Below are 24,418 nucleotides of genomic sequence, written 5' to 3' on the forward strand. Positions count from 1 at the left end.
CTGTAAATAAATCAATAGCTAGGTAAATAGTTTTTATAAAACTTATGTACAAAACTTCACTTGAAATACCTATCAGTTTATAGAATCAATATTGTGACGCATTTCTATTATTTATTTACTTAATCGAATTTGTATCTAACGTAGATTAAATGATAATTTTGTGTGTACGTATACAGAAACGCACGTAACTACATTAAGATTAGGTATTTTAAAGATATAAAAAGGACTTATCATCTGTCTGAAAATTTAACGGTCATTGATTGTCTTAATGATTGTAAGAATGTTTGATGTTGGTTGGAAGTCGTTGGGTCATCGAAAGGTACATACCCCCCAAATATTTATCTTGTATGCCCGCTAAACTGCTAAATGTAACGGTTTAAATAAAACCTAATAACTACTTAAGTACCTAATTAATGGCGGGACTCCCCTAACGTAAACGCAACGCTTTTTGTGACGTTTGTCAGATCCTTTACACGGTTATTAACTTTTGACTGACTGGCCAAAAAACAATCACAATAACTCTTGTATCTACAGATTGTTTTTTATTTATTACAAAGAAAATACGGTTAGATACCGCAACGCAACGTCACGCCTTTTATCCCCGAAGCGGTAAGCAGAGGTGCACATTACGGCACGTAATGCCGCTATACAATGTACACCCACTTTTCACCATTTGTTTATAAGTCCCATGTAATAGGAGTTGAGCCTATTGCCATATACTGGGCACAATTCCAGACTCCGTGCTACTAATTACTGAGAAATTTTCGGATATCCAGTCCAGTAATTTAAAGGTTATATACCTTACGTACCTATTTAAAATCACCTTTATGTGAGAACATGGAAGCAATCTGTTGTGTTTGTATAATTATACGTATCTTTATACATAATATTGTAGGTACGGCAGTCGCAGAGATAAGTTCCGCCAACACGACGGTAATTTATTATTAACTAGCTACAATGAATTTAAGATACGATAGCGTTATCAACATTACACTACGTATGCCAACTTACTTGGTTACACTGATACTATACTCTGTGTGGTTACCGACTTCACTTGCCTTGGTGTTGAGAAAATGATCATTTTAATTTACGTTTTGTTCTAAATTTATGAACATCGGCATCGTTGCTGCATGTCATGATTATGGGACCTGTCTGAGGCTTGAAACTAGTTGAGTAAGCAATAAATTACTGATCTAAATCCAACATTTCTAGATAAATTCTAAACATCGATCATGGTTCCATAGTCCCTAACAAAGTGTTGATAATATTTATGTTTTTTTGAAATCATGCTCGAGAAACCACTCCGTCGTAACTAGTTACATATATTCAACGCAAAGGAGTCTAGAAGAAGTCGCTTAATCGTCAATACGTTTCTTCTCACTAACTTTATTAATCCTATCTCTTCATGAATAACCGCCATACTCAGAGTAATTTACTGATTACTTAACTCAGTCTTTAGCAATTATTATCGGAATAAAATCGTTACTAAGGAAAAGTTTAAGTAATCAGTTAAATTATTCCTTCAGTTATTACAACGATGAATCTATAACATCAAAAGTATGTTTGAAACTTTCACATGACATGACATCAAGGATATGTACGTGTGTTCTATTATTGTAATTTAACAAATTAAATATGCATGCTCAATACGAACCGGCTGACGATGACGTCATCACTTTCCAAACGTTTCCTTTGACACTATTTTGGGATTATTGTTAGAGTAGAATCAATTTTGATCGTAGATACGTATTTGTTTTGTAGTCTTTAGTTTATTAGTAGTCTTCAACCAGCCTGCTAAGGGTGCTTTTCCACCAGAGATGTGCTATATTAGCTATGCTGCGAAGATGCTGTGAGCACGCATCCATAACACGCATCTTTCCATATTAAAACCATATCTTAGTAGACTGTACAGTTAAAACTGCACCGTTAAATCATAAGGTGTGTAGTGTACATAAAACCTTAATTTCTTGTGTATAAGAGGCTCATAAGCTGTTGACAGTCACAGGGCTGTTGGACTAGGTAATAGATTAGACTAGTTAACAGATGAGGAATATTCGATGCCCTTTCAATATTAAGCTATTAAACAAATCTGGATGAAGAATCGTCTGTATACTGGAGTATTAGTTAAGTTATCCCTGAATATTGTCTTTTAGATTGATATAAATTACAGAATTCATAGTAAACTTTTAAATTAAGACACATCTAATAAAACCAACGACTTCCACATCCCACTCCACACCTCGTTTAGTAGTTATCATGAAAACACGTCAAGAACTTATTTCCAGATAATTTTCACCTAAACAATACATAATATCTACGGCATCTTGAAATGTATTGACATACACATAATTAATTAACATGTATGTTTGTATAACCACTTTACATAGCCACCGGTCCGGCTAGTGACGTCATTAGCGGTCGCGGGACGGGGTCAAGTATTGTGCCCGATATTTTTACATAACCTCAGTATTTCGTCTACTGTTTGAGATAAAAGTGACTTGTGTTGTGTTATTAGTTGCTTGTTTTGTGATTAATTTTGGAATATTTTTGGCTTTGCTTCATGACTGGAGGTATGGTAGTAGTTGTTTACTTACATTTCTAACTTTGCTATGTTATTTCTTGTTTTCTTGGCTATTAAAGCCGGCTTGTAACCTCGTTTGGTGTTGGTCGATATAATTGGTTTCTTGATTACCCTTTGCGCCCACGTTTTGGTCTTCCTTTTCCTATTTTCTAAGTATAGACATAGGTTCTATAGTTAAGTTTAACATACACACCTTCAAGTAAAGATAAGTTATTGCGTATTAATTGTAGGTCGCGTGCTCCGTTTCTAAGAGTCACATCACCTCCTAAATAATATCATGCAGTCATGCGAAATAGCAAGACGCTTTTTCTACGAAATATTTGATTAATTACTCATCGATCTCTGTAGTATTAGTTTAATGACCTCGTTCTGCCTATTTTTTTATTGAATCTAATCGATTTGTCATCAAACTTTTCTCCGATTATATTTTTTTATCTTTGGGGAATTTTTTAGCTATTATAATTTTTGATAGCAATGGAATTGTTTCTTGGACTGTGAAATGTCTATGTTTAGTCATATTTTTATCAGTGAAGATCATTCGTAACTTTCCATTCGAGGTCGACAGACGAGAATCAGCTGATATGTAAACTGTGGTTGCTTACGTTAATGGCCATTTGCGGTTCAATTCTCAACTCTATATCGTTCGGAATACGGAGTTTTCCTTATGGATATTTTACATTATGTCGAATTTCCATGGAAATGTTTAGGTTCCGATTATTTTCGGATTAAAAGTCATGCTTGGTGTCGATATCCTACGAATTTAAATTAAGTTTACGAGATATTTTATCTGCTCCGCTCGTAAAAAAACAACATTTTTGTTCTCTGAAATGTATTGCGCATCTAGATTTCCCCAACTGCTGATAATTTTGAAATATTTATTGGGACTTGCCTATATCTGAACTCGGAATGAGGCTATGAGATAGAGGCAGACATATTTTCCATGCTTCCATTTTTATTTCTTTAAATGAAGCATTTGTTTGTGGAACTAGTGAATTTGCGTTGATAACGATTGTAAAAATACGTGCAGTGACGTCGCTGATAAGATAGCTAACAAAAATATTTGTAAAGAAAACGTTTCTGATGCTGTGCCCAGATATTTTATTCAAGGTCACCTGCGTATTGCGGATAGACAGGTGTACCAAGATCAGACATGCAAGTCATAGCCAGATCTAATGTAATCTGTGCCTATAAAACTTTGTGTAGGCACACATATCAAGTAAGATTATCAAGCTGAACCAGGATAAACTGACCTTTAAATATGCGGAAAGATCATACAAAGGAAGACCATAGTAAACTGTTTTGTGTAAGTTGATTTGTAGCAGATTATCTTAAAAAATACCAGACACGTTTTGTTTTGAATCGAAAAATCTTCAAGGTCATCTCAATATGAATGTGGTTGTGGGCAGATTTGTTTAACAGCTACCTGAAAGCATTTATGGTGTAGAATGCACATAGGTTATATTATGTAGTTATTATGAACAATTTTGTGTAATCGTGTTTCAAAGTACATCTGTATAAAGTATAGGTAATAGTTAGTACGTCAGAGGCGTTGCGTGGCTTGGCGGGGCCCCGTATAAAAGTTGTTTTGGGGCCCTTTTTAGTGTTTTTGATGGGAGGAAAATTATCCAATGGCTTTTCCCGACCCTAGGGCTTACCCTAGGGTCGGGAAAAGCAAAGCTCTCGTCTTAACGAGAGAGAGTATCAGACTCTTACTGCCTAATAGGTACCTGCCAAAACTTCAAAAAGAGAAGATTTATCGCTGCTATAGCAGCTAGCCCATGTTTAAGAGCTCCCTTAGCCCTGGGGCCCCGTATAATTGATACGGCGCTAGCTACGCAAGTGTGCCTGTAGTACGTCTATATATTAGATCACATAGCAAAACACACGCTTGTCTGTACAGCTAGAAAAGTATCTGGGGGCACGGTAGTGCCCCGCCAAGACGAGCCAAGCGAAGCGCAAGCGCAAGGGCACTACCTACCTTTTCTCGAAGCGCTTCGTCGTATTTTTTAACCTTCATAACTTGAGTTTGGGTTATACCAGATAAACAAAATTTTCAGGATATAATGTTAGTGGTAGACTTAATAAACCTCTAAAGTTTCAATTGCATAGCTCTTATACTTTAGATTTTATTGATATCTAAAATACCCCGATTTCGTCACTCACTCACTCACTGATGATCAACAAAATTCTTAAGGTACTTCCTGAAGTCCTAGAAAACTGAAATTTGGTATGTAAGCTAGTATTAGTACCCAAACAACAAAAAAATTCTAAAACTTGGAACTTTTACCCCCCAACCCCTTAAACTAGGGGGTGAAAGTTTGTTCGAGACTTCCGCAACTTTTGACGCTAGAGGTCTGAATGCGGCCGCGGAGGGGTAAAAATCTGAAATAGGGAAACTTAATTCCCTATTTCCTGCTTGAGATCTGAAAATTATACACAAGTACATAGAACACAAACTTTTCATCAAATCAAAACATTATCCTACCCATAAGTACTTAGATATGAATAATATTACTACACTTCACTTCGGTAAGTGTTTATTAATCAACCTATACTTTTGAACATAAGCATCGTAAGTATAGTATGCCGCCGCCTGCCCCCTCGTCCCCGCGCAGTAGCTAAAAATAATAATCGGCCCGTCAGCGAGCGCGACACTCGAACGCGGGCAGACGCGCGAGGGCAGACGTCGTCGACGGTTGTCTCGTTGAATGAAAAGTTTTCGGAATATTTCGGTGATTTAAAAGTTTGCTATCGCGGAGAAAAAAACCATTTGCCTAATATTTAATTGTTAGTAGTTTAGTAGGTAAAGGTTTAGATACTAGTGTTTTAATTTTCATTGATAAAAAGTATTAGGATTACGTTTGCAATTTTCTTATAAATTTAGTAGTTTAGTAGGTGAATTTGTCGCTCATTTTATCTTTCTATCATAAGCAACCTACAAAAAGAAATGAAATCCCACAAAAACATTTCATGTTAAATGTTGCCAAGACGAGACCATATAGCTCGCACTGTCAAAAAGTAATCAGATCCCGTGTAGAGCCAAGTTTCTAACCCTATACTTTTGAATTGGCGAGTTGGCCGCATGGAAAGAGTTTAGAAGATTGAATAGATTTTTAAGCTCAAGCCCATATGACGAATAGCAAAAAGTCCGTGCGGCCGACTCGCCAGTTCAAAAGTATAGGGTTAGAAACTTGGCTCTACACGGGATCTGATTACTTTTTGACAGTGCGAGCTATATGGTCTCGTCTTGGCAACATTTAACATGAAATGTTTTTGTGGTAAAGTTGTCTGTGTGGCCTAGTTTATCATTTATTTACCTTATTCACTGTTTGTGGGAAAATATCTGCTCTTGTGAATTTTACCGTGTTTAAAAAAAAATAAAGTGTGTAGGTAAGTACAGACGGTTAGCAGTTCTTGAGCTATTGAGTGGGTTAGCCAACTCTACCTAGTTTTTAATACATGTGCTCAAAACTGTCTTTTACACAGAACACCACTTAAATGGCAGCTCACGAAATGTAAATATAAATCTATGTATATTATCGTTAACACGGACATTCTGATAACGTGATAGCTTGCAGGATATGAGTCATAGTGTTTTCGGACGGCTCCGATCGACCGCGGACCCGGCACATATGTATATGTAGGCCACTGATACTGGTATCTGGTGAATTATTCATTAGATTGCCATCTTGATTAGCTCAGGTGTTTCAAATGTTAATGGCTATTTTTTTCTTTAATGATTGCCCTTTTTAGTCGACTGGTTTCAGTGGTGCATCCGTGTATTGAGCATTTTCTTCTTGTTCTTAAAAACATAGTTCGTATCTCCGTGGCATTCCAATTTGAGGTTCGCAATAAAATGCTGTTGATTTGTTGCCAAATTCTAAATGAATCGTTTAAGATTTCGGAAACAATCTTGGGCTAATAAGACATGAGGAAAATACTAATACATTCTGTTTTCTCAGAGGCGACTCCTGCAGTCTACTTCTTTGGGAAATTATATAATATTCGTGTCATCTTCTTATTCTTTCTTGTAATTTGATATCGTCATCCTCATGTTTTGCTTCGGGTTTATCCGTGAGATTATTTTAATCTAATTTACATACTAATAATGTATGCTGTCGTACATTGACTTTACGCATGTTTACAAAAACAATGTTTTGTTTAATTTGGCGAAGAGACTTCTAATATCTTGTTTCGATTTTTTACTGTTCCTACGAAGTGATTAGAAAGTGGCCTGCTTATAACCTAAGATACACAATAGATTTTCTCCTGTATCGTGGGTGCATTTACAAACATACAAGTTTACATACACATGACATCCAGACCCGAAACAACAATTTGTGGATCATACAAAGAGTAGTGCGGAAATCGAACCTGATACACGTTGCGCCCCAGCCGGCCACACAGCCATCGCGCCAACCAATTATTTTTGACGAGCCGCCAATAGGCAATATAAGTTTTAAATAAAAACATTAATGACAAGCAGATTGCTTATTTTAACAGTATCTTGCCCGGTCATCTATCGGATCAGGTAACCGATAATACAGATACATAATATGCTATAGTTATGTATCACTGTGTAAATATTTCACCATTATTATATAATTTGCGAACATATTGCGTTATTATGTATTGTGTAGTCCGATTGGGACAGCCACGTCAGTGTAACGTGGGTAGAGAAAGACAGTACACCTATGTTTATTTAGGTACATTGTTTAAGTTACTGGATACGTGTATTTAGATAGCTTTTTTTATTCTATTTCGAGATAAACATCATCAACGATATCTCCTTTTATCTTTAACGAGATATATTTCTTCATTTCATGGGCCAATGTCTTTTAATGTGATAAATATAAACGAGATACACTGATCGTAAGATTATATGCATAGAGTTTTATTAGAATTCGTTTAGCAGTTTCTGGCAAAACAAAACAGGATCTAAAAATGTGACAAGCGAAAAGTGGGCGTACTTTGGTACCCTTTCGGAAATAATTCTTATTTTGAAATTGTTTATAAAGTTTTGTAATAATCTAATGATAATAATAAATCGACTTACTCATGTAATTGTTTGACGAGAAACACAACTAGTTTCAAGCCATTCTAGAGGCTCATATTCAGAATTCAGATTGAGTAAGCCGACAAACATAATAATTAATTTGTACGTCTGACCAAAGGTATAAAATATAATACGTAATAAAGAAGTGCCATAAATGTATAGATTTATGTAATGTACCTACTGTATAATTTGCATAAAGTCTGTCTGTCTGAATGTAATGGGTAGTTAATACGCAGTTAATCATCGACCAAAGTGCAATCATTGTGCTCGCTGATAAACATAGCTTGTTCTTATCACTCATCTATAAATAAAATGTATATAATAGTTATTCTATGTGAACATTGCACTTAGGTAATGATCTTTTAAGAAATGGGATGAAATATCTTTAGTGTAGAGCATTTATCATCATACCTTGTTTTACCGCCAGTGTAATAAGTTTTCTAAGAGTTTTCTACACATTTGAATGATACCGGGTACTGGGCAGCAACCAGCAACACTCTGATAAACTTGAACTCACCTTTTTTTGAAAAAAAAAGGGAAGCTTTGTGTGTGATTTTTACCTCACTAAATCCGTAAATCGACCCATTAAATGTAAAAAAAAAGTAAACTACTCTCAACATCTGTAAGTTATGCACACAAGCGCCTTAAAGGAACCCTGAATCTGCCAAGCGCGGAGATTATGGCATATCCTCCTATCTATTTAAAGAAGGATTATATTGAATCCAGGAGAGATCTGTCATGCCGATGTGGTTTTTATACTTTTGAAACAAATCGTTCAACATAACATCTCATTATGCATTACATTTCAATGTCATTGGCGAAGCGGTTCGCAGCGGTTTAAGTGATAACAAATAATTATGTATAATATTGTTATGTATGTTGATTATATCGACGTAAATATCTGCAAAACTGGACAATAATGTAATGCCAAATACGAGTAGTTATCTCTTTTTTCACATGTAACTAACTATTTTAAATGATTATAATGGTTTATGTTGATTTTAACCATTTACACTCCTAAACGCTAGTGATTTCTTCTCAATCATGAGTTAGCAACGTGTGCAAGAATAATAACCTAGTCATTTTGTTTACTCACACTTAAGTTACTTAAGTACCTACATTATGTATTTCTATGTACATGTATAGGCGAGAAATATTTCAATATTCTTGCTTCAATTTGCTTGCTTGATAGATGGGAGCAAATTCCGGTCTGATGAAATTCTTACACAATTACGCAGTATAGCTTCTTGACATAGTATGAAAATGAAATACATAATTTTCGCCAGTTATTTATAGTTTAGTCTCTTGTAATAAATGGCACAATTCCAGAGTTATTAATCTCTCATTCGTGCTTTGAGAATTCGAAATTGCATAGCATTTATTACTGCACGGTTGTCGCGGTGGCTGGGCAACTGGCTGCCGTGCATCGTGTAGCGGATTCGATTCCCGCACGAAGCAACTCTTTGTATGATCCACAATAATTTAAATTGTACTATGCTGGGCCCGTATTGAACTGAAGTCCTTGAGTTCAGAAGTCAATAATAGATATGTTACCTACTATGTTAGTGTGATATAACTATTAGTTACAAGTAAATGGTAAATAAACATGCTATGGCTACATGGTAATGCCGGTTAAATATGTCAGTCATACAAACGTTTATTGGTCGAAATTTCCAATAAAGGGTCATATTTTGCTTGTTTGGACCGAGAAAACTCTGAAACAACTAACACAATTTTTGAAACAATTTATTACACATTGGCATTTTAACCTGTATTCTTATTCCTACAGGATAATAGGAGTATACCTCATACTTGAAATAAACCTAAATTCCACAGGCCTCCTGCATTAAACGAAGGAATGTCAATATCGTTAGTAAATTAATGCGTAGCACGTTTATATTTACGAGTATATTCAATAGGCTATTAAATTGTCGTTAATAACAGTTTTGTCTATCACTTACATTAAAAAACAAAGACCGCCTATATGTGCGCAATGAACTCGAAAACGACTGAATTGATTCCTTTGCGGTTTGCGCTACTTAATAGATGAAGTGATTTGTGAAAAAGGTATTCATACCTAATTTATTACATGAATTTGGGTTATTTAAAAGTTCCTGAATTGGAATTGTAAAAGGTGCCTGATTCATTCATTTTCACTCAGTGATATAGAGCTATTCAATGGAATTTAAATTGACGACTGAGAATAAAGACATTGTGGCCTTTTAACCTTTTTAACTATCCGTCTTAGTGGTCTTTACATGACTAAACATGAGGACTTGGACTCAAGCCGTTGTTCGAGCAATTTAGTAGCAGTTCTCAGGGCGCTTAATCTTGAAACCAATCCTAATGTCATTGCAATTTTAATCCAATAAAATCATACAACATATTCACATAGTTAAAACTGTATAACCCCAACCGTAGTTGTAAAAATAGCAATCAGAGTACGGAATATAAATCCAAACTCAATACCATTTAGTTCATTCAATATCCACGCAATACGGATGCAATAGGCGCTAGTGTTGCAACTCAAGAGTACGAAATTTCACAATATCAGTGTCAATTGATTGTAATTGGATTCAAGACTCAGGGGGATCTTCCATCAGTCATGTGTTATGCTACGTTGTTGTGGAGGTACACATAGCTCAGCACTGGTGGAAACGCAGTTATGTTTTTTATTTGGAAAGATGCGTGCTATAGCTGCGTGCTATGGATATGTGCTATGGATGGCTTCCTTACTATCGATACATTGCATACTCGAGCTGCGTATCTTAGCTACATAATTGAGTATCAGTGGAAACGGTCACATAGTTTCATAGCTTAGTAGCATAGCTACATAGTACATATCTAGTGAAAGAGCACCCACAGTATCTGAATAAATCATTGGGCAAATCTAATAAGGAACACAATACATGGACGTCATACGAGTACATAGCTCACATATCCATACTCCCACCAGACTAATTAGTTACATTACGATAAAACGCTTGTTATAGATAATAGACGATGTTAGTCACCGCGCCATATCTGAAGCCGGACCGCTTGCAAGCGATCTGATCAAAGCGCTATTGTTTGTATACTAGTGCGAAGTTCCAAAGAACTCGCGATGCGTCTTAATAACCTCTTAAGGAAAAAAATATTGGGCCTTGAACTGTACCGGCTATTCTACCGGTTCGTTCTAAGACTATTGCTAAAGGTAGTTAATAAAAAAGGTAATTTAAAAACTAAAAAACCCGACTGCGTTTCTTTATAATATTAAAATGAAAAAACCCTAAAACAAGAAAGTCATCGTAAAATTTAAGCAGTCGGGACCCATTCTAAATATGAAGACTTTGTGAGGGCACATACAGCTTGCTTTCTAGAATGGGTCCCGACTGCTTAAATTTTACGATGACTTTCTTGTTTTAGGGTTTTTTCATTTTAATATTATAAAGAAACGCAGTCGGGTTTTTTAGTTTTTTAAATTACCTTTTTTTATTTTATTTTTTTTAGTTTTATTATTTTTGTATTTTGATATATCTAGTGTCACTCTCACAGTAAATACGAATCAAACGACTCCTATCAAGCGGAAATCCATCGAGTCGTTCAGGCTAGAGAGTGAGAAATATTCGAATTTGGCGCCAAAAATCCGCCATTTTGTTTTTTTTATTATTTTGATATATCCAGTGTCACTCTCACAGTAAATACGAATCTAACGACACCTCTCAAGTCAAAATCCATCAAGCCGTTTAGGCTAGAGAGTGAGAAAAAATCGAATTTGGCGCCAAAAATCCGCCATTTTGTTTTTTTTACTATTTTGATATATCCAGTGTCACTCTCACAGTAAATACGAATCTAACGACACCTCACAAGGCAAAATCCATGAAGCCGTTTAGGCTGCAGAGCGTGCCAAACAATTATACATACATACATACATACATACATACATACATACATACACTCGAAAAACATAACCCTCCTTCTGGCGCAGTCGGGTAATAATGATGACAACACAAAAACGTATCACGGTGGTACTGCGTGGTAACTAAAGTGCTTCTAATTGGAGGTTTTTTACAGGTTGCATGCTGGGAAAGGGCACAGGGCACTTGTCTAGGTCCAATTAAATCTATATGCATATCTAAAATTCTAGATCACACTATATAAATGTCAGTTTGTTTGTTTGGATGTTTGCCCTTGAATTTCGCTAAAACTACGATAGGGTGGGTATAAGTTGACTTGGGTAGGGGATACTTTTTATCCCACGTGAACGCGGGTGAAGCCGCTGGCAGAAGCTGATGATGTAATTATTGCCTTTAAAATTGTCGCTACTGAATAGTTTTTTTTTGTTGATATGAGATTTACATCTTGACCGAATAAAATAGTCAATGTAAAATTATCAGTCATTATTACATTTTTGCTCATAAAAAAGCGTTTATCATCATCATCAACCCATTTCCGTCCACTGCTGCACTTAAGGCCTCTCTAACGACACTGTATTGTGTAAAATATTACTTTTGACTCAGTCACACCCCCACATGAAAATCGTGACCGCCATAAATATATTTACACTGTTCCAAATGTCAATGGATGACATGCAATATTTCGCTTTACGAAATCGAGACTGCTCTACATCATGGTACCTATGTGTGACGGTGTCGAGCAGCCTTCGTTACGTCATTAACGATGACGTAGGCTGTTTTATTACCTTATCTACATATAATATAACTAGTCATTTTGTAGTGTTTAGTGTGCTAGTGGCCATTGATAGGAGATACACATCTCACGTTTTTGATAGTAGACTTAAAATTTTTGAAATTGTTTGTTGGAACATGCTGGATTATGAGTTAAGGTGATTTAAGTATAAGGATTATTGCCTTAATTAGAATTAATAGTATCCTAATATCCTGAATGATGAACTTTAAAATATGACTTGTGTTAAGATTTTTGTTGAATTAAAACTGTTTCAAAATTTGTTCTTGTATTAAAGTGTCTCTTTGATACTGTTTGAGTTTATTGAATTTGTGTGTGTGTGTGTGAATTGAAATGAGACTAATTAGTTGTTGTTGTTTGTTCCAGAAACCACCTGGATGCCACTCCTGGGTTCCAGCGCCTGCTCCGCGAGAAGAAAGACGTCGTGGACTATCCAACCTATGACCAGACTTCTCCCAGTAAGTGTTACAGTTAAACGTCAAGAAAAATAAATTGGATGGTTATTTATTACTCAAATGAATCTTACTAATGATTTTGTTCCGAAAACAATTACTAAGGACTGGCTTAAGTAACCATTAAATGACTCTGAGTACGGCGGTCAAACTTCTTGTTTTTAATTTTTTAACGCGAACTTTCTATTAAGAAATAAATAATATTGGGTAACGCAAATGCACCGAATACCGTCCGGTGATCGGCGCGGCGAACAAAATCCTCCAAAAGATAAACAAAATATTCAAGATCGTATAGTAAAAAATGCTTTTCCGAAAGTATATTAACTATGAATGAGAAATATGTTCATTATTTTGCCCTTTAACGACTATTTTGTACCTATATTTCGATTTAAACTCTTACGCTTGGAAAAATACTAAAGTCCCCGTATACCAACCGACTGCCGACAGATGTCCGTGATACCGACTCCTCAGGAACCTAATTCCGACCGACCCAAACGCACATTGTAAAATCAACTCTATATCTTAGCAGTAGAGTAGAAATTCGTAAAACAACAATCTTTCTAAAACTATTCACGCATTGTTTTTGGATTCGATACTGAAATTACGATTATGAATTTTAAAATTTAACAAAACATTACGTTTTTTAATACTCGGAGATGTAAGCAGAGAACATACAATGTGACGCCTACTTTTCAACCTACCGTGTAGGTAGTTACTTATTTTTTAATTAAGTTTCCTAGTACTTCAGCATAAGATTTACCAACACCATGTCGATCTTAATTTATTATGCCTAATAAAGAAATTGTTCGTATTGGTTAAATGCGAATGGTCTTTAAGTACCTATAGGTAGATACCTATTGTTAAGATACGTAATTAGGTAAATTCGTGACTAAACTTTTGTATGTATCTACCTATACATTACATACTATGTATCGTACATATGGTAGGTACTTATTTTATTTACTTTACTACTTGTAGGTTGTAGGTACAATAAACCTCCGTAGTTATTTTCGGAACATTATGTGTCGTAGGTATTACGTACAAGTACTATACCTATTACTAACGTTTTTGTCGTTCATCCCGATGACTTACCGATGATGTGCTTATCATGTAATTTAAAAAAAACACCAAAACCTATATTCCCTTAGTTAGTCGGAACAAGGGACAGGGAAACAAATCGTATCCAGACTACGACCAAACCTGTATTTGTATAATAAAACGTCTTAACTGAAATTTATACCATTTTTTTAGTTACTTTCTACTCTACTATTACTTATTAAGTTGTAACAATATCGTATTCATGAAATTCTTCGAAATAAACATAAAATATAAAGGTTTACTTCTAGCAAGTCTTTGTGAAGGAATCGTAAATATATCGGAAATATGTCAATTTGAAACGTAAATTACAAAGAATCCATTATAGTTAGCATAGGTCGGATACCGGTCTAATATCTAAGGATAGCTTTAAGAATAAGAAACTAATCACAAAACACTCCTAAAACAACCCACGTTACAGAAAATTAGTGTCATTCATAAACCTTAAAATTCCGTTTACCGACCAATTTGGTCGGTATTCGGTACGTCGTCATTTTGTAGGGCTCCTTATTCCGTCCAACATTAATTTATCGATAAATCTATAAAAACATGGAATTTCTGTATGCATATTGAAATTATAAGGACTCAATGAACCAATAAATCACATAAAGTAAATACATTCTTAGTTTACCCGAGTGATCATCGTCAAAATCGAGATCTTTTATTTCACTGATTTATGTTTTTTTCGCATGAAAATTTACGCAAACTGCACCTTTTTTATATTTCGCAGGACAGTCGGAATGTGCGTTAACCCCACAAACCCAAGTTTTGACTGAAGGTGAATGATGAATTATTGTATTGAATAAGGCGTATTTCAAGACTTTCGCGCGATAAATACACAAATTAGCGTAAATAAACTAAAATGGTCGGATAGAGGAGGCCGGTCGGTAACCGGTACCTTTGCGTTACTTATTCTTGTTAGAGAATAATGTTGCGTACACAGTGCTTACACATTGCTCTAGAGTTATCAAGTACTAGCAAACCCGGCGAACTCCGTTTCGCCACCAATGATTTTCCCTGTTTTCCTGTTGTTATCAGATTTTTCTTTGCTATAAACCTTACGGAACCCGAGACCTTTCCAACGAATGCAAACCCGTGGAAATCGGTTCGTGCGTTCTGGAGTTATAGCGTCAGGAAGGAAACCCCACACTTATTTTTATACTATAAATAAATAGTGCAGTGTGCCTTGTTTTAATATATTACACGAATGTTACATATCTCCATTATCACCCGAGGCTAGATCTCTGTTTCGTTTGACCATTTATTTTTTAAGTTTAAGGGCAAGCTTAATATGATTTAGCTGCTTTCTATGTACTATATTTTGTATCATATAATGGGGCTGTCATGTTCCTATTAGGTAAAAAAGCCCTAATAAAAATTTAAAATAAAAAAAAGAATGTTACATGTTGTATTTCAATATTCCAGTGCCAGACCGGCCGAAGAAGCGCAGCAGCCTGAAGCTGCTGAGGTCGCGCGCGCGGGACAGCAAGCAGGACATGAGCCAGGACATCAGGGCAGACTCGCTGCCCTCGCCCAACCCCATGACCGCCGTGCCCACGCTAGTAAGTCTATTTATAATACAAACTAGCTGATCCGGCAAACTTCGTACAGCCTCAAACATATTTTTCTCACCTTTTAAACCTGCCCTAGACTTCCACAAACAACTCCAGACCAAAATTAGCTTAATCGGTCCAGCCGTTCCCGAGTTTTAGCGAGACTAACGAACAGCAATTGATTTTTATATATATAGACTAGCAAACCAGGCGAACTTCGTCTCGCCACAAAAGATTTTCCTTTTTTTCCTGCTTATCTCTCGACTTTTTCCCGAATTTTCTTTGCTATAAACCTCACAGAGCCCGAGACCTTTCCAACGAATGCAAAACCGTGGAAATCGGTTCGTGCGTTCTGGAGTTATAGCGTCAGGAAGGAAAAGCCGACTTATTTTTATATTATAAAGATAGATAGATAGATAGATAGCTGTTCCTAAACTTTGTTTCACCTACTGTGGTATGTGTAAAAAGTATGGTCTTATAGTATTTTTTTTAATCATTATTCTGTTATTGAAGACAGAGATGAGTTAAACAAAACAAACAACCTTAAAAATCTGTCTCGAAAGTCTGTCTTTTCTTTTTTGAGTTATACAAATATTGAACTCCCACGATTTAGGACTTAATTATGTATCGTCTAACTCTCTCATGACTTCGCAGACCTCTACAGGAACACCCTTAAAGTGGCCCTGGGTTGTTGATGATAAAATAATTAAGACAAAGTCTACAATTGTGCTTGACACTAGGTCCTCACAAACACAGGCATAGTAGAGTAACTGGCGAAGAATTAACGTTATCGATTCCCCATTCCTTCTTGGAATAGCAAGTTGTAGTTCTTGTATTGTATCTTCCACAAACGAAGTCCACCTCCTTGTACTCGTACTCCAGCATGAAGGATGTAGTTGCACTCGCAGGTGGAGTCATGCAGCCGCTTCATGTCGCTGACGTCCCGGCCGAAGCACCGCGAGGTGGCCGGCCCGGAGCCCTCGCTGTCGGCCGACACAGAGGACCGCTGGCGGTGTGACGGCGACGAGGACCTCCCTCCCTCCCGCGTCAGCTTCCACAAGACCTTCAGCCTCCTCATCAACATGGGCAACATCGAGAAGGGCTGTAAGAGAGCCGTGAGTAATGTATGTTCTATGGCACCAGTAGTGTAGAATTGGCCTACTGTCCACATTAATGTAAATCTTCGTGATTCTAACTTTTTTCCTGAAGATACTAATCCTGGAGGTACTTATGCTACTTCTCTATTTCTGGAGTTAGAAGCTGCTGTTAGTAAGTAGTATGCAAATTGAAGTTTTTATTCCAATATGCATTGAACTCTTAACTTTTTAATGAAATTGCAGACACAATAAATTATCTGTTTTCTTTCTCATTTCTTCTTCCTGCCTGTATTCCAAATTATTTGGAGTTATATTATGTCCTCTTTTTCGATTCTCACTTATCAGAAAATCAAGTCCAAAATCTCCAGATTCCTTGACCAACATATTCTTGATTGTATCGGTAATCCAAGGATTAGCGATTTAAATATCAATAATCAGATCATCGACCTCTGCTTAATTGAGACTTAAGATTTCAGTAACAAACAACAGGAATACTTCTATTGCTCAATATTTTTTTATAGCAATATCCACAAAAAATAAACATCTGACTCATAATATCAGTTGTCAAGTCAAATCAAATAATCTAAGACTTTACATAATATGGCGCAACTTGCAAAAAGGTCGTAATATCAGTACTCTTGCAGATAAGCCGCGAGGAACAGGTCTGGCAGAATGAGCTGAAGGACCTGATCTGGCTGGAGCTGCAGGCGAAGATATCTGGCCGGACCCTGGCGCAGCAGGACGCGTATCTGTGCGCGCAGAGGAACGTCGTGCCCAAGATTATTAATAATATCCTTGAATATAGGTTTGTTATCACATTTTATGATAATACTATAAAAGTATGCTGGAGCTGAAAGTGGATGACTGATTTGAGATCAAATAAAGAGGTACGTGTAAATGTTATGATCTGCAAAGCTGGAGCTGAGGACTGCCTTGCGGGTAACGGGGGCTCCGGTTCGAAAAGCAGGAGTAGGAACGGGATGGTTTGTAGTCAGTAAGAGTGGAACACTCCCTCTCGCCTCGCCCAGGGCGGGAGAAGTCATTGCATGTTTTCCCTCTTCACACATCAAGCTGTTCTAGCAAGAATGTCTATTGGTAACTGCCCTGTATGACAAAAACTATTTCCTACTAAGTTTTATCTGGTTGAAAGATTAAGAGTAAGGAATATTCTTAAACGATGATAATATCTTCCTAGTTTCTAGGTTACTAGTTTTCTTAGGTGGTGGTACCTAGAACTTACTAATGATTTATTGCTGTATCGTTTTCCAGGTTTATAAACAAGAACCCGTGCCGGGCGAACAGCAAGCGCACGCTCGACACCATCAAGTCACAAGAGGATCTCACTGCCGAGGAGAACTATGACGAGCCCAGCGAAGGTAACTTATTGTCGATGCTTTAAATATTCGAATTAGTAATAAATCTGCTTCATATAGAACGTGAAGTAAAGACCTTTTTTTATGAAATCGGGAAGATGGATCATGGCCAAAACTCCTTTAGGGTTGTGGATGTGAGTGTTATTGCGGACTGCCTAGCGGGTTACTCCGGCTCGAAAAGCAGGAGTACGAACGGGTGATTTTTAGTTAGTAAGAGTCTGACATGACTTCTCGCCTCGCCCAAGGCGGGAGATGGCATTGGATGATTCCCCTCTAAAAAGGCTTGTGGGTGTTTACTACCACATGAAGAAAACATGTTCAAGTTCAGCTCGCAACTCGCGAATCAGCTTGTGAGGAAACAAACAACCCCTTAAAGATAGATCTTGCTTTTATTCTCTTTTACCTTGTACAGTTTTGCTCTATAATATAATGTATATTTCTTATACATTCTCAGAGGAGGCCCAGTTCGGCTGCCTGTCGTTCTCGTGCGAGCTGTGCGCGGGCGCAATAGGCCGCGCCATGCGGGAGGTGGCGGGCCTGCTGGACTCCTTCTACGGCGCCGTCTCGCTCTACCCCTCCTCCAGGAACATGACCACCGAGCACCCGTTGGTCGCTACTCCGCTGTTCCAGAATAGGGTTAAGGTAAGTTTTGAGCACTTTTCTGATTATTTAGTATGTTTGGCTGGTGGTTATGATTGTTTTGTGTGATGTTGACTTCAATTATTCATGATGTTCATGTTATTTTGTTAAGACGGTTTAAAACCAATTAATATTAACACATACAAAATAAAAAAATATAAAATTAAAAGCATAATAAAGCACCACAATAAAATAGGTAAAAAAAAACACACTCAGTACATACTATGTGTTTTGACTTGTATGTAGTTATGAAAAACGATTTAGCCATTGGCTTTATGTGTGTTATTTATTTTAATATTTCGTTATAACTTTCGTGAGACATACTAAATTAATTATTATGTTATCGGCTTACTCACGTAACGTTTTGACGAGGAACTCGACTAGTTTCAAGCCATGCTAGAGGCTCATATTCATGAGCAGCATTACGCAACACACGACGCGGCGATTGTAGCAGTGCGACAATCGCCGCGTCGTGTACTACTAGTCGAGTTCCTCGTCAAAACGTTACGTGAGTAAGCCGATAACATAATAATTAATTTAATATTTCATCCTATCATTTATGCATTTTGCAAATCCTTAAGAAAACTTCAGTAAAGACATTTCTACATAAATATCTTTCAATCGTGGTTTTACAAAAGTGAACTTTATATCCTTGTGAACAAGTATTATATTCCTTCCGCAGGCGATGTGCCTGTGGTACAACACGGCGCTGCACATGCGTCTGAAGCTGGTGGCCATGCGGCGCATGCTGCGCTCCATCCGCCTCAAGAGCCAGCGCAGGCAGGCGCAGCAACGGACCTCCGTCGACTCCAGCATCAGCAGGTACCATCGTACATACATTTAGACATTATTTTTTAAACATCATCACCTTTAGCACCTTCCTATCGGCTTCTTCCCATGATTCCATCGTTATAAGCCTATTTTAAGTTTCCTGCTAGACATAGGCTACTTTAATAGCATGCCAATGAAACCCGATCTTCGGATCTTCATTAAAAAACAATTATATGGATTGTAGTACTACCTTTACCTTTCTAATGACGGCACGGTTGGCTAGGCAACTGGCTACAGCGCAACGTGTAGCGGGTTCGGTTCACGCTCGGAGCAACACTTTGTGATCCACAAATTGTTGTTCGGGTTCTAGGTGTCATATGCATATGAAATTGTATGTTCGTAAACACACCCTTAATACAGGAGGAAATCCTAGTGTGGGATAAAGTTTTTATGAAAAAAAAAACAAAGTTTATCACAAGAGAAATGAGTAGGTCTTTCTTTGCCTTTTACCATTACATCGTCCATTCTTATAGAGTAACCTTTTATCCCTCAGACAATCGTCGGAGAGCCGTCCGTGCCAGGTCCGGTTCAACGTGAGCACTCCGTCCGACTCCAGCAGCAGCGACAGCGCGCAGTCGCAGGAGGGCACTGCGCAGGCGCAGCCCGACCCCGCCACCAATGGGGACGGCGACAAACCGGTGGACGAAGTTGATAGTGCTGATGATTGTAGTGAGTTGATTTTGAAAATTATGATTGACTAGCTTCTGCCAACGGTTTAACTAGTCCGTGGTCACGAAATTTTATGGGAAGTGAGCAGACGGATCACCTGATGGTAAGCAATCGCCGCCGCCTATGGACACTTGAAACACCAGAGGCGTTACAAGTTCGTTGTCGGCCTTTTGGGGATTAGGAATTTAATGGTTGTTGGGGAATTGGGAAAATTGGGAATTGTAATTGGACCTCCGGTAACCTCACTCACACAATGACATAACTCAACCGTTGTTTCACGTTGGTTTTCTGTGAGGCCGTGGTATCACTCTGATCAAATCGTCCCATTTGTGCAGAAGTATAGTTCTCCCACGTTTGTTAACATAGGTAAAGCAAAATTCTACAACAAAACATAATATTACTGCATGCTGTGCTTTTCTTTAAGTGATGAGGCGCTTAGATGTAAGTAATTAATGTACAAATAATAATGTAATAGCGTACTTATTGTTGAAAAGCCTAAAATAAATAAAATAAATAAAAATAAAATAAAATAAATAAATAAATAAATAAATATCCACAGAAATAGAACTACCAGACTGCAACGGACTGGGCACCCCGGACTTAGCAGCCCCCAACCGCTGGGGGGACCCCCACGCGTCCAACGAGAGCGGATACATGTCCAGCGAGGGACCCCCCGTCGCTAACGACGCGTTCGAGATTGGGGGGCTAGCTGAATTGACGCACATGCGGCTGCTTGACAAGTGCAAGGTGTCGCTTTACAGGTAAACTATTATATTTTGTACTAAAATTTGTTAAAATTACGTTTTACGCAGGAATAATTAATAATACTAGAGAAAAGCTCTAACGAAAAAAATTGAGAAAAGCTCTACCGGTTTCAAGTCACAACAGGACTTCATTCGTAAGAAACTTGCGCGCCACAACGGCCTAGCCAAATACCTGAAACCTCACAAAATCCAATAATTTTCAGAATATGTATTGAGGAGGTTCCCTTAATATGATTGTTGCTTTACGTCTAAAGTAATCGAAACGAGAGCGCGTTCGGCACTGTGATTGGTTGGTTTATTCAAGTAAAGCTAATTTATACTAAGGGTACCGGATTGGGAAAAGTATTATATCATATTTAATAATAAACCCATAATTAACCACTTTTCAAAAAGAAAAACTGATTTGACCTGACCCTATAGATTAAATAGTGTCAATAGTATGAAATATTCAGTTCACCTATTGACCGTATACCTCCTGGTTTTGCCAGAGACTACCACCAGGAGATCCTGAAGACGCAGGGCGTGCGGCGCTGCATGATGTTCATCTACAAGATGCGGCTCAACCTGCTCGACAAGGTCTACCTCACGCTCGAGAAACCGGACGTTAGTATATATTGTTACACTATTTCTACTAAACTGATGCACCGATTTTGATAATTTACTTACATCGTTCATTCACTCGACTGCCTCGTTGGTCAAGTCAAGTGTGACTGCCGGACAAGGAGTCTCGGGTTCGATTCCCGGGTCGGGCAAAGTATTATAGTGTTAAGCTTTTAACCGATTTTAAAAAAAATCAGTGGTTGCTACCACTGAATTTGTCGGAGTCACGGAGTATGCCCAGTATATGGCAATAGGCTCACCCCTATTACATGGTGAAAAGTGGGTGTACATTGTATAGTGGCATTACGTGCCGTAATGTGCACCTCTACCTACCCCTTCGGGGATAAAAAGACGTGACGTTGTGTGTGTTGTGCGTTCATTCACTTACATTTGTTTTAAGAAATGTCATTGTTGTAATTAGATTTTTGAAAGAAAGACACTTTACTATCTAATTTTTCCCTCATGAAAAGATTGTAAATAATCTATGCAGATTATGGAGGTTTTATAGTTGTACTTAGAAAATAATTGCAATCTTTTACAGATGGCACAGTCGGAGAGTTACATCGAGGATGAGGCGGAGGAAGTATTCGAGGAGCCAGGTACCGAGCGACCTGACTCCGCACATGATGAGGATGAGATGAAGACTTATGAACTAAGGAGGTCAGTAATTAGAATACTACTTAGAATAGAAGCTAATTAATTTAGCAGGAAAATATATTCATAAGTATTTTTTAAGGATTAGAACGCTGAAACATATTAAATTAATTATATTTTACCGTTTGTCTATCGTAGCTATTTGAAAAAAGTAACTGAATTAGATTTAATCTGTGCTAAGGCCTTTTAAACTTTGTGAGGCTGACTGACTGTAGAAGTTCCCGCACTCTAGTCTTTATCTATGTAGTAAGACAGTAGGCGCCGGAGGTGGCGTTAATGCAGAATATACGAACATTCATGCGAGTACTACTACATAATCCCCCTCCCCAGGTACGGGTGTTGGTCGGAGGAGTGCATGTCGATGCGGCTGCCGTCGTACCGCGCGCACTTCCTGCTCCTGTCGTGCATGTGCATGGAGGCCGTGCACGACTACCTCGCCTTCCGACTCGAGGCGCGACCCGACCACCCCTCCTGTCTCACCGTCAAACAGGTAACGTGCTACATTACTTAACTATTATGGCATTATTCAATTTGATTTTTACAGTTTATTAGATTAAAATCATGACAGAATAACATACACATTTTTGTATATGGTTTTATGACCAGTTTTAATTTGAACTTATCAATTGAGTTCCTTAAACCTAATTTTGTCAGGTTTGTATAACGTTTATCTTAATGTTTTACCGACAAATAGGTTATCCAAAAATGAACATTATTTCTTATGACCATTAATCATCTTAAATAATTATAGGGTGAAGGAATAAATAAAAATAATAAATTGTAAATAGCAGTAAAATTATTCCATTTTACAGCACACTTATGACATTTTGTTTAAATTCCAACATAAGAAACCTATGTGTTATTATTAAGTATCGTTATAAATAGATAACTTGTGTTTCCAGTTGATCCACGAGATCCGCGAGGGGCTGGACATAGCGTCGGAGATGCGCGCGGACTTCGCGCTGCACGTGCAGGCGGCGCTGGGCGGGCGGCCGCCGGGGCCCGCCGCAGACGACCTGCTACTGCTCACGCATACCTTCGACACCACCGTCGAGACGCTGCTCAAGGTACACTGCCCATATTGTTAATACTTCCCACACACCTTTTGGATCGAATTAAATATCCATCTGTGGAATAGCACAACCATTTCGCATAGAAGTAAGTGAAGGACAACCGTATTACCCGGTTTTAGTCAATAGGTAAGAACCAGACAAATAATCCTGCTTACCCGACCAACGTAGAAACGGGGTGGTTTTTAGTCAGTTGGTAAGAACCAGACAAATAATCCTACTTCTCTCAACTAGTAAGTCTTAAAGGTTTAATTAAAATAAGATTAGTCCTGGTGGAACGCGTAACTGCATCCTTTGAACTTTCTGTGACCTAAATGCGATACTATAGTACACTCTTTCAAAAGAGATGCATTAGTTTATAAGTAGAGATTTATTAAATAGTAAATATTAATGATGATTAATAATGACGATAAATAATGATGATTTTTGTCTTTGTTCCAGCAATACCTATCGTACCTGAGCACGGTATCAGTGACGGAGCACATGCCCCGGTCCCGGCTGCAGGCGGAGTGGGCCTTCACCGCGCAGCTCGCCAAGCGGATCAAGTGCGCCGCCGTACTCGCGCCCGAGGCATTCTCGTACGTATACTACACTACACTACAATCTGAATCACTTGAACTATTTGTACGGTTGGAACTATTTGAACGGTTGGAACTATTTGAACGGCTTGAACTATTTGAACAGCTTGAACTGCCTGAACGACTTGAACTACCTGAACGACTTTAACTATATTTTTTATTGAATTACACACTCCATGTGTGCTCATGATGTTTAACGAAATATTATGTATTTCAGAGAAATCACATGCAATCAGCTGGGCAGACTACTGAAACAATTTAAAGAGGAATCCATAAATAGTATCAAGGAAAAGGAAAAGGACATCACTGATCTCGACAAGTAAGTACATTATATTGTAGGTACAACTTAATATACCCTGAATTATAAAACAGTAGAGATACTTATGCCTTTAATTAAACTACACGTACACCTTGTACTCATCCACAGAAGCATAAATATTTCAAGGAAAACAGTAAATTAAAAAAAGACTAATAATTAATTAAATCAACTACATATACATTCTGTATGGACAGCTGCATCTACCATGATTATAGAAGAGCTGTAAGCGTCAACTCACACCGAGACGCAACGAGATGCGACGCGAAATATACGTTATTTACTCCACAAAACGATACATATTTAACTGTGAGAACTGAGATGCGTTGCGCTACGCAGCGCTACATCAAAGCCGCGTCACGTCTCGGTGTGAGTTGGCCCTAAGGATGTAGGTTGTCTGTGGA

At 37.7% G+C, this 24,418-nt stretch overlaps 1 protein-coding gene across 8 annotated transcripts in view; it reads left to right on the forward strand.

Annotated features, from left to right (window-relative positions):
• Positions 1 to 24,418, forward strand: part of LOC118269671 (mitogen-activated protein kinase kinase kinase 4) — a 44,281-nt gene that overhangs the window by 11,360 nt on the left and 8,503 nt on the right. For 4 of the 8 annotated variants that reach the window (XM_035584891.2, XM_035584892.2, XM_035584896.2 and 1 more), the window contains exons 3-17: positions 12,690 to 12,781; positions 15,296 to 15,432; positions 16,320 to 16,547; positions 17,165 to 17,325; positions 17,790 to 17,896; positions 18,348 to 18,535; positions 19,215 to 19,354; positions 19,857 to 20,032; positions 20,592 to 20,793; positions 21,285 to 21,399; positions 21,938 to 22,056; positions 22,381 to 22,540; positions 22,953 to 23,117; positions 23,562 to 23,698; positions 23,916 to 24,017. In XM_035584891.2, coding sequence (XP_035440784.2) covers positions 12,690 to 12,781; positions 15,296 to 15,432; positions 16,320 to 16,547; positions 17,165 to 17,325; positions 17,790 to 17,896; positions 18,348 to 18,535; positions 19,215 to 19,354; positions 19,857 to 20,032; positions 20,592 to 20,793; positions 21,285 to 21,399; positions 21,938 to 22,056; positions 22,381 to 22,540; positions 22,953 to 23,117; positions 23,562 to 23,698; positions 23,916 to 24,017 — 2,229 coding nt within the window. Of the gene's footprint in view, positions 1 to 2,413; positions 2,571 to 12,689; positions 12,782 to 15,295; positions 15,433 to 16,319; positions 16,548 to 17,164; positions 17,326 to 17,789; positions 17,897 to 18,347; positions 18,536 to 19,214; positions 19,355 to 19,856; positions 20,033 to 20,591; positions 20,794 to 21,284; positions 21,400 to 21,937; positions 22,057 to 22,380; positions 22,541 to 22,952; positions 23,118 to 23,561; positions 23,699 to 23,915; positions 24,018 to 24,418 lie in introns of those variants that run through there. The other 4 variants (XM_035584893.2, XM_050706733.1, XM_050706734.1 and 1 more) reach the window with 3 other exon arrangements.

The sequence above is a fragment of the Spodoptera frugiperda genome, chromosome 30 (genome assembly GCF_023101765.2).
Source record: "Spodoptera frugiperda isolate SF20-4 chromosome 30, AGI-APGP_CSIRO_Sfru_2.0, whole genome shotgun sequence".
Taxonomy (NCBI): Eukaryota; Metazoa; Arthropoda; class Insecta; order Lepidoptera; family Noctuidae; genus Spodoptera; species Spodoptera frugiperda.